Source organism: Euprymna scolopes, chromosome 26, assembly GCF_053919585.1.
Source record: "Euprymna scolopes isolate OS-2025 chromosome 26, ASM5391958v1, whole genome shotgun sequence".
Lineage (NCBI taxonomy): Eukaryota > Metazoa > Mollusca > Cephalopoda > Sepiida > Sepiolidae > Euprymna > Euprymna scolopes.
This window is the reverse complement of record NC_136507.1, coordinates 53,218,484-53,229,773: the sequence shown is the minus strand read 5'-3', so window position 1 is coordinate 53,229,773 and position 11,290 is coordinate 53,218,484. Positions and strand designations below refer to the sequence as shown.

Below are 11,290 nucleotides of genomic sequence, written 5' to 3'. Positions count from 1 at the left end.
ATTTTTTAATATATTTTTAAACAAACTTAGGTCCTTATGCAGAATACAGACAGTGCTATTTTTCAGATAGGATTTTGAAGTTAAATTCAGTTTTTACAGTATCATTTGTTTATTAAATTGTTAGGTGAAAGTACAGAATAGTAAAAATAACTCTTAAGTCCCATCTCCTTCATGTCAAAAATGGGTTTCTAAATAATAACATAATTATTTTGGCACAGTTTGTATTCTGCATAAGTATCCAAATGTGTTTTGTTTAATTATTTGTAAGTTATGTTGAAAATGCTTCCAGATTCTCTCAAAAAATAATTCAGCTTCGGATATGCCCGGGTATATTTTTTTAGTACAGAAAATTTATTATTGAAAATGAGAATAAAAAAAAATAAATTAAAGAATAATTAAAAACAACGTTTGGTTTAGGGAAAAGGGAAATTTTTCTTTAATTTTTTTTTTTTTAATGAGGATGATATATGAGTTTCCCCAGACAATGTTTTCCTCCCTTCGTTATGTGATTTTTTACTGGTCCTTAGTCAAAATATCGTATTTACAATCATCTTTTTGGAGTTGCAAATAGAAAAAGAAAGTGAACATCATCTAAAAACGATTTTTAGAATTAAAAAAAAGCATCTGATACTTTGATGTTTAATAGATAACTTTTAGTGAATAAAAAACAAATCAATAAAAAAAATTAAAGATGAGGAAATGCGTCATATATGTCTGTTCAAATTTTAACAACATGGAAGAATATTATTTCATTGGTTTGTGTCCAAAAAAAAAAGCTGATAGTCTGAATTTTTTTTATCAAGGAATACAATGGACCAGAGTTCATTTGCCGTGGCCGGAAACCATTGGTTAAACTGAATATGCCTTTAAGTGGTGAGGTAAGTAATAATTCGATTTAAAATTTGGATTGATTTTTTTTTTTTTTTTTTTTTTTTTTTTTTTGAAATCTTTTTTAAAAACGAGTTTGGTAAAACTTATGTACAATGGTCTGTTTTACGATTGTTACAAAAATGGAGCGAAAATTTAAATTTCATTTCGTTTTAATCTTTTTTTTTTTAATTGCTCATACGCCCAAAAAATCGAAAGTAATTGATAAAATAACAAAATTAAGTTAACAAAAATTGATATTACGACCATCGATATGTGCACAATTTGCAAATATAAGAATTTTTATGCAATAGTAAAATTTTGGAAACAAAATTTAAGTAGGAGGTTTTTCATTGAACATGGAATATTGCCCAAAATGGTCATATGCCCCAAATATGTGCCAAATTCCGAAAGCCGTTCTTAACATGGGAAGGTTGGGGTGTTTATTCGTTGTAAGCATACCCTAAAACCTATAAAAGTGGACATTTCCTACGTGAATAGTGAGTTGGACTCATATAGAAAAAAAAATACCAAAAAGGCATACCAAATTGATGCTTTTTGTTTAAAAGTTTATTTCGTTTTTGTTAATTAAATTTTATTTTTATCAAAAAAAATCTTTTTTTTTTTATATATATAAAAAGTACGCATTGTTGAGTGTTATTCTTCCGATTACTTTCAATTTTTGGGGCGCATGCTCAATAAAAAAAAAAAAAAAAGATTAAAACGGAATGAAATTTAAATTTCCATTCCATTTTTAAAACAGCCATAAAACAGAGCGTTCTCCGCAAGTTTTACCACCGGGTTAATATAAATTTTTTACTTGAGTTATGTTTGTAAAAAGTTTTTCTTATACTTTATATCCAACACACACACACACACACACACACATATATATATATTATTAATATATATATATATATATATATATATATATATATTAATAATATATATATACACACATAATATACATAATTTCACATCAGTTATTTCAGGCTCTTATTAATTGTAATGTGTGTAGGCATCTGTCCGCTGGGACAATGAAAGACTGATAGATTGCAAAGGCTCTCATAATCTTAAGGTTGTGAGTTCAATCCTTGTATACAGCAATATATATATTCATATACTGCACCACGTTTTCATTAATATGACAAAGGCATTTGACCTAGTTAACAAGAGCGACCTCTTCACGCTACCACAAAAAATAGGATTCATATTATTTAGATCCATCAGACTACTGTTCTCATCTTGAGTGTGATTTTCACAACGTTTCAGTCGATGTAACCTCCAACGTTTCAGTCGATGTAATCTTTAGGTGTAACTTGTCGAACTCGGAAATGTTTCTGTCAATCTCGGGAATTTGTACGGAATTTTAAGTAGAACCCTTTATTTACTTCACGAGAGTAGCATGTTCTTGTTCCGTCAGCCATGACTGGCTTGAGGTCCCAAGTAATTTGCAAATGTATTTTTCGTTTTTGGGCGACCGAAAAATACAATTCAAATTACTTTGGATCTCTATCCAGTCATGGCTGACAGAACAAGAGCATGCTACTCTCGTGAAGTAAATAAAGGGTTCCGCTCAAAATTCCATCCAAATTCCCAAGTTCAACAGAAACATTCTCGAGTTCGACAAGATACACTTGAAGAAAATCGGATGTTACATTAACCGAAACGTTGTGAAAACGACACTCAAAATGAGAACAGTAGTTTGATGAAACCAAATAATATGAATAACCAATCCTCATCTCAAAAATTCAGAAACGTCAAAAAATAAGATCTTCCCCCCAAATTCCTGAGGATGATAACCTCCTTCCATGAAGACATGAAGGGCTCCATCATTTCAATCCATCACTTTCAGAATCTTTCCCCATCCTCAGTGGTGTGAAAACAGGGCTGTGTTCTTGCCCCAACTTTTTGGCATATTTTTTTACTTCTGCAACTATACACTTTTAATGAAACTGAAGTTGGTGTCTATATTCGCAAAAGAGGAAGCAGAAGCCTTTTCAACCTGACCCGTCTATGCGGCAAAACTAAAGTCCGCATGGCCCTCAGGGAAATGCTATTTGTGGATGATGCAACATTAGCTGCCCATTCTGAGGAAGCTCTCCAACGACTCATTGACCACCTCGCCCATGCTTGCAACGAGTTTAGTCCGACAATAAGCCTCAAGAAAACAAATATCATGGCCCAAAATATCAGCAACGTCTCCTGCATATCCATTGGCGATCACAACAGCAATAGCTGTGGCCCACTTGATCAAGAGAGCAAGGAATAACAACATGCTAACCATGAACACAAGGATGGTGTATCAAGCCTGCATCCTCAGCATCTTATTCTACTGCAGTGAGGCATGAACCCTCTACACACATTAAGATCACAGACTAAACGCCTTCCATCTGCGCAACCTCTGAAAGATCTTAGGCATTACATGGCAGGACTGCATTCCGAACAAAGACGTTCTTACCTAAGTAAATCTTCCAAGCATGTTTTCCCTCCTCCCCCAGAGATGTCTGCGCTGGCTAAGGCATGTCGTTCACATGCAGGATGGCCAAATCTCGAAAAACACCCTGTATGGCGAGCTCTCAGCCGGCAGCAGACCAACTGGTAGACCACTCCTCAGATTTAAGGATGTGTGTAAAAGGGACTTCTGGAGTGTTAAAGTCAAGAAGTGTGTCCGGCTGAGTGTGGAGAGAAGAAATGAACAGTGGGAGGAGAGGAGAGGCAGGTGCAAGAGAGCAGCATCAGCAGCAACATTGGCAGAGCCTGATGGAGGGTACCCCTACGGGAAGTGCAATAGAATCTGCCGCTCCAGTATCAGTCTGCTCAGTCACAGCAATAGCTGCTACCACTCAACATGACAACCTTCAGGCGCAATTCTTCATCATCTATCGAGACGGAAGGACGCCAACAACTAATATGTTTCAATCAATTTCATAAAACAATTTCATAAATCAATTTCATAAATCAATTTCATAAAACAATTTCATCATACAATTTCATAAATCAATTTCATAAATCAATTTCATAAATCAATTTCATAAAACAATTTCATAAAACAATTTCATAAAACAATTTCATAAATCAATTTCATAAAACAATTTCATAAATCAATTTCATAAAACAATTTCATAAAACAGTTTCATAAAACAATTTCATAAATCAATTTAATAAAACAATATCATAAATTAATTTCATAAATCAATTTCATAAAACAGTTTCATAAAACAATTTCATAAATCAATTTCATAAAACAATTTCATAAAACAATATCCCAAAATAAACTGGTCATGTAAGTAGGTCATTATTTCAATGTCAATTTTATTGCAATAAAAAATGTTACCTTTATTTTTTTTAATGATTGATTTATTTGTTCGAAAGATGTAACATTTCACTCCATCATTTTTTATGCCACAGCTAGCTCTAACAAGTAAGTATAATACCCATGTAATAATGCACTAAAAGATGTCATGTTCGTACGTTGGTTGTTTTTGTTTTACGGCATATCAACACTTTTCAGATTATTTAATGTCGAATCCAAAGATTTTGAAGGAAAATTTTTTAATAGAATATATTTGTTGTTTTCAAGTCGGATTCTATTTAACCCATAGTTGGGACCCTAACAGATACTACCACTCCGGGTCAGAGTGGACTTGGGAGCAATGGCAATTAAAGGGTGGCTCCACACTCCTCAAAGCCCGCAAGCTGGGGCCTCACCACTGGATATAGTTTAAGGTCATATCCAGGACCAGTTCGTACGTACCTTATTATCCTTCACTTCTTTGTTGAAAGGTGGGATCGCTAGATTTACAAAATAAAAATAAAAGTAATTGTTTAAATTTCATCTGTTTTTTTTGTTTGTTTTTTTTCTCTAGAGTTTGAAAAATACAGCAAATGCTCGTCGAGTGATCATCGTTTTGTTGAATGGTCAAAAACTTGAGGCGATGTGTGATCCGTCCACGACAGGCAAACAGTTATTTCAAACACTCGTCTCCCACACAGGCCTTCAGGAAATCCAATCATATTTTGGTCTCACTTATATGCATGGTAATCAGTCAGATCATTTTCTTTTCTTTTTTTTTTTTCTGTTCTGTTTTTAAATCGATTTATATTGCCAATCTGCAAATATTGATATTTGATGGGGGTGGGGGAGAGAAAAGTTCTTTAGTCATTAGAATCATTTTTAATTTTTGTTTTATGGTGCATATTATAATTGATATGCTTGGGATGGCTTCGAGTAGTGATGGACGATTCCAATACAATTACCGATTCCGATACTTTATAAATCTCTTAATATTTAACCATAGATTTGCTATTTTTTGTGATTACCATCATGTTGTGTTTTTAACATGTTAAATATGCAGATATTTTCTCAAACGTAAAAGTACACTTGAGGTGGGGGGGGGGGTCTATAAATTTTAGTTTTAGTGGTAGTGTAAAATCAATAAATATATATTTTATCATTATTATCAGCAATGGAATATTTTGCTTTAAACAAAATCGAATAAAAAGATAATTAAAAGAATCGTTCTTAGCATCGGAAAATAAACACAAATTTTTCTGATACCAATTTTGATACTCCCAAAAGTTCCCGATTCCAATTAATCATCTCAACATTATTTAGGAGCCATCAAACCTTCCCAAATCAAATGTAAAATCTGTTTGATGTTTCAAAAATGATATCCATAATAATCTGTTGGCAGGAAGCACATGATCGCATAGCATGCTGGGAGATGTGCTAATAAAGGTGAAAAAGATTTTATTTGAAAACAGATATAAAACATAATAATAAAATGTACCACTAATCTATTCTCTTGTCCATCTCTCTGCCTGAACAATGTATCTAAGGAATAGCGATCTATGTGTTTTAGGTACAAATATTTTTCTATTATTTATTTGCAATTAAACAACTAGCATTAAATACTCTAAAAAGGTTTAATATATCATAAACCAAACCTTGTGTAAGGCCAAAGTCCAAGTTTTGTCTTCGAACCAAATCATTAAAAATATATTAATCAACACATAACTCCTTCATGTGAGCTGCATTTTTTTTTCTGCTGATAATGGAAATCAAACATTGAAATACATTTTAGTTTTTCTATATGTGAATCTAATTTTAAAAACTTCATGTATTCTTGAAAGATGCTTTCTTTGATGCGGAAATGTTTTGCCATTTTTTGTTTTATTCTCTTTTAGATGGAGAGCATTTCTTCCTGGACCAAGACACTAAACTGCACAAGGTAGCCCCCGATGGATGGAGAGAAGGAGGCAAAGGCCAAGCAGCCATCACATTCATCTTGTTCTTTAGAATCAAATACTATGGAAACACAGTCCTTGATTCAAAGTGAGGTTCTAAGATTTTTTAACGATGACGCCATTTTAGAAATTAAAAGAATTTCATTAATAAAAACTGTGACTTGAAAATAGATCCAACAACTAATGGTAGCTGGTCTTTTACTGGACAATGGGACGCACATAGTTAGCGATAGAGTAACAAGCAATACAAGAGAGGGACGGACAATGCACGCAAAGACAACATAATTCATACAAATTGATTTAGCCCACCCTTTCCTGTTCCCTGCACTCGTTTTCACAGACGTGATGTTGCTACTCTCAGTCTTTTCTATAAATACTATTATGGCAGGAGTTCTTCATAATTATCTGATCTATTACTTGCTTCCTTTGTTCCAGCTCGTTTGACTAGTTGGTTTAGTAGTCTTCATCAATTTGTTGTTCTGGTACTTCATTGTAGTACTCCTTCCTATTCCAGTAGCTTCTTTCTTAGAACTGCAGACTTGTGGAACACTTTTTACTGAATGTTTTCTTCCTACCCATAGTCTTGGTCTTTTCAGGCATCTTCTGTCTTTGTAATAATAATTCTTGTTAGCTCCTTACATCAAGTGGCTTCATGTCATGTCTGAAGGCAAATTGCCACAAAAAGAAATGATTTATATACTTATATACAGAGCATCACAAAGAATACAGGATTTTAAAGTTTGCACAATGATGAAATCAGTCCAAAATATTTTTGTTGAAATATTTTTAGCAGTTGTTGCGGATGTGTGATGCGTATGTGTATTTTCTCCCACAAGTTGTTTTAGGTAATGCTTATTTGACATGAAGTGTGTGCACGTTGTTCAAATTGCTATATGTAGTATTTTGATGTGATGATTGCTGTAGAACTGGACTGCTACAGGGTAACCCAAAAAAAAAACAGGCCCCAACTCTAATTAGGCCCAGTTTCTTAGTGTTTTGTCCAAATAAAATGAAACTTTGGTCATAACTAGTTTATTATATTCAAAACATCACATCAAAACACTACGGTCTTTGGCCTTTTTTTCTCCGTTCTACTGCATATGTTCTAGATGACCTCCATTTAGCTTTTGTTTTTGTTTTTTTTTGGTCACCCTGTATTTTGTGTCCTTTCTTTACATAGTGAGGGATTGGTTCCCAGGTGTTAGCCCCTCCTACTCACTCTAACATTATTAATCAAAACAAAAAAAAAATGCCAATCGGATTAAATATTAGAATCGATTTAAAGTGAAAAAAAAAACTGTTGGTTTTAAGAAGAGAAATTAATATTTGCCATAATTGTCTTGCGAAACAAAAATAATTATTTACTTTGTAGTTAAAAGGGTATTGATGTCAAAGAAATAACAAAAAACTGACTATACTTTATATAAGACTGGTAGGGCTACCCGGCTTTGCTCAGGGTAAAATTGTAACTTATTTCTATTAAAACTTTTCTATCTTCTCTATCTTTTTTTCTACATCCACACCTTTCTTTCTCCTCTACTCATATATACATACGCACAGACAATTCGGGAATGGGTCGGCATAAAAGAATTAACTAAAAGAAAAAAACCTGAAAAACAATTAGCGTTAATGCCTGGAAAGCAGATAAAATCTGGGCCAGTTTATGGTGAAAGAATGAAAATGTTTTTTTTTTTTATTTGTTTTTTTCATCTGGAGTAATATCAATCTAGAAAATACCAACTTTGTGGGTGTTTGTTTTGTCGTTTTTTAGTTTTAGCCGGACATACATACACACATATATACATATAATTGCTTATTATACATAACATTTACAACTGTATCTACATATTGTTGGATGTGAATAGAGAAGATCTTCACTCTCAATGTTTTTGTGAAATGATTTTGTTTTCCTTTGTCTTTTTGCACAGCCACCAGAACTTGCTTTATCTGCAACTTCGTCAAGATATCCTTGAGGAACGGCTAGAATGTGATGAGAATCGTGCACTCACCTTGGCTGCCTTCGCTCTTCAAGTCGAATGTGGTGACTACCAGAAAGAGATGATGGGGCGAAACTATTTTGTGCCAGATTATTACTTCAGCAAACGTATCCTGCAGCTATACGGCACAGGGTTTATCAGAGATCATACACCAGACGCCCACCGGTCAATCTGCGGACTGAGCCAGGATGATGCAATGGTCAAATTCATTCGGGTCAGTACAAATTAAATTTAAAAAAAAAAAAACATTTTTAAAATAAAGTAAAGGGGGAAGGGCTATCAAAGTGCGTGCATTCCAAAAATGATTACTATATAAAATATCAGTGACTTTATAAAATAAATTTGTACAAAAAATTTTTATGGAAATCGCTCCACGCAAAGCATGAAACCACTTGATGCAAGAAGCTAATAAGAGCAAAAGATTATTATTACAAAGACAGGAGATGCCTGTCAGAGGAGGAAAACAGTGAGCAGGATAAGAGTTCCACAAGTCTACAGTTTTCGAAAAGTAGCTACTTGAATAGGAAGCTGTATTGCAATGAGGTATCAAAACAATGAATTGATAGAGACCACTAGACCAACGAGTTAAACGAGCTGGAACAAATGAAGCAGGAATAGATCAGACAATTCTGAAGAACACATGCCATAATAGTATTTATAGAAAAGACTGAAGTGAGCAACATCACGTCTGAGAGAGTGAGAGGTTGCGGAGTAGAAGAACAGGGGGTCCAATCAAATTGCACATACGTTTCTGCCCCTTATTAAGAATCCTCAAATTGAACAGAGATTCACCAGTTCAAATATGACAGTGTTCCATACATGGTTTGATAGTAGATTTGTAGAGATAGAGAATAGCCGAAGCTGTGAGAAAAAGTTTGGAGCGATAGAACTGATTTTATGAGGCACAGAAAGAGCAGTAGATCTAATGTATAAATTCCAAGAAAGATTTGATGAGAAAGAAAAACCAAGAACTTTCAGAGTCGATTTCTTCTCAAGAGCAGACGAATCCATAAAAATCTTTGGAAGAAGAGGAACATTCCTATGTTTAAAAGACAGGAGCTGAGTTTTAACTTGATGAAACGAAACAAGCCATTTCATATCCTAATTCGCAACCGAAACCAGGTTGACTCTTAGACCAGCTGCATATTTCAACAAGTCAGAGAGATATTGGCAAGAACCAACATCAGAATAGAGAGTGATATCATTAACATAGGCATTAATGATTGTTATTTCTAAATAAGATTCCCGGGAAGATTATTGATATAGAGAAGAAACGATATTGGCCTAGAATAGATAACTTGTACCTTAGTGTTTTATCTTGATGAGAATTAGTATATTGTCTGTCAGGACAGGTCACATATGAGTAAATACTGGAAGGTGTAGGTCTAACAATTATGACAGATCTAATAAAAATGACTCACAAATGGGAATGAAACTCCTGGAGAGCATTGAACCTGAATGACAACCAAGTTAACTGCAATATTTTCAACTGTATGAAAAGAGAAATCAGAAGAGAGTCAGACAATGAGTCAAAGAAATTGAAATAAAAGAAAAAATATTTTTTCCATGAAGGCAAACATAACTAGAGGCTGAAAAGAGTCCGGTAAACAAGATGAATTGTGGGTTCCCTTTGCTTGGATTTGAAACCGACAGTACTGATGTTCTGATCTTTTGCAAACGAGACCACTGACTGGTTCAAAACTGCAATCGAAGCGCATGTTCCCATGCGGAAATTTTATAGTAAGCCCCACTCTCCCCAATGGTTTACGTCGACTTGTGCAACTGCCATTACTCAAAAGCAGCATGCATACCGTAGGTTTAACCGACATAAGTCCAGTTCAAACAGACTGAAGTATATAGAAGCTAGAAATAACGTTAAGAAAGAAATAGCGACAGCTAAGAGAGAATTTACGGAAACCACTAAAAAGCGCATCGAAGCACAAAAACTAGGAACTCGAGACTTCTGGAAAATCTACAACAGTGTAGTAAATAATGGGCAATCAACAATTCCCCCACTAACCAACAATCACGAGGTTGTCTCCTCAGCAACCGACAAGGCTAACATGCTTGCCAGTCGGTTTGCCTCAAACTCCACACTGGACCCTTCCAACCACCCCCTACCTGACTTTCCTATGCGGACAGACGCCACACTAGACGATCTGAAAACCACCCCTGCTCAGGTGCATGCTATCATAAAAAACCTTGACACCTCAAAAGCATGTGGACCCGATCTTATCCCAGCTGTGCTATTAAAAAAGTGCTCAGCCGAAGTAGCTCCAGTTCTCTCCAAACTCTACAACAAATGTCTTAATGAAGCTTGCTTTCCGGGCTGTTGGAAAACTGCTTCTGTTGTACCAGTATTCAAGAATTCTGGCGAAAGGACAGACCCATCAAATTATCGCCCCATTAGCCTCCTCCCACTTTTTGCCAAAATATTTGAGACCATAATTAACCATGCTCTAGTCCATCATCTTACAGATGCTAAACTACTGACTGACAAACAATATGGATTTAGACAAGCCCGTTCCACAGCAGACATCCTCACCGTGATCTCTGAACGTATATACCAATCACTGGACAAAGCGGGGGAAGGCAGAGCGGTAGCTCTAGATATATCTAAGGCTTTTGACAGGGTATGGCATGAGGGTCTCCTCAGGAAGATTAGATCTTACGGTATCACTGGTAGAATACTTAACATAATTAAATCCTTCTTAGATAAGAGAAAAATCCAGGTAGTCCTCGACGGTCGCACATCTAAACAATATGATATAAATGCGGGAGTGCCCCAGGGTTCTATCCTTGGACCTCTATTGTTCCTGATATTCATAAATGACCTCCCCGACAACATTGCCTCTGAGATGGGTATATATGCTGATGACACTACACTCTATGGCAGACACGACAGGAAGACGAATGAACACATTTCTAAAGAAATGGCAGAAACACTAGAGGAAGACCTCCAATCTGTAGTGGAATGGGGACAAAAGTGGTTGGTCGCGTTCAATGCTGCCAAGACTAAACTAGTTTCATTCAATAATTACAAGAAACCCTCTCTACCACCAATAGCAATGGCCAACGACCCTTTATCTGAGAGTCCATCTTTCAAACTCCTTGGCCTAACGTTCACAGGAAACATGAGTTGGAACAATTACATTGAAGGCATTGCCAGGGCCGCT

The 11,290-nt window shown here is 35.2% G+C and overlaps 1 protein-coding gene across 2 annotated transcripts in view; it reads left to right on the top strand.

Annotated features, from left to right (window-relative positions):
• The window catches only part of LOC145248055 (tyrosine-protein phosphatase non-receptor type 13-like), a 277,255-nt gene that overhangs the window by 198,366 nt on the left and 67,599 nt on the right, over positions 1 to 11,290 (top strand). For both annotated transcript variants that reach the window (XR_013863319.1, XM_080109809.1), the window contains 4 exons: positions 804 to 878; positions 4,737 to 4,908; positions 6,058 to 6,205; positions 8,046 to 8,328. Coding sequence is in view for 1 of the 2 variants with exons in the window: in XM_080109809.1 (XP_079965935.1) it covers positions 804 to 878; positions 4,737 to 4,908; positions 6,058 to 6,205; positions 8,046 to 8,328 (678 nt within the window). In the remaining variant the exon portion in view is untranslated. The remainder of the gene's footprint in view (positions 1 to 803; positions 879 to 4,736; positions 4,909 to 6,057; positions 6,206 to 8,045; positions 8,329 to 11,290) is intronic.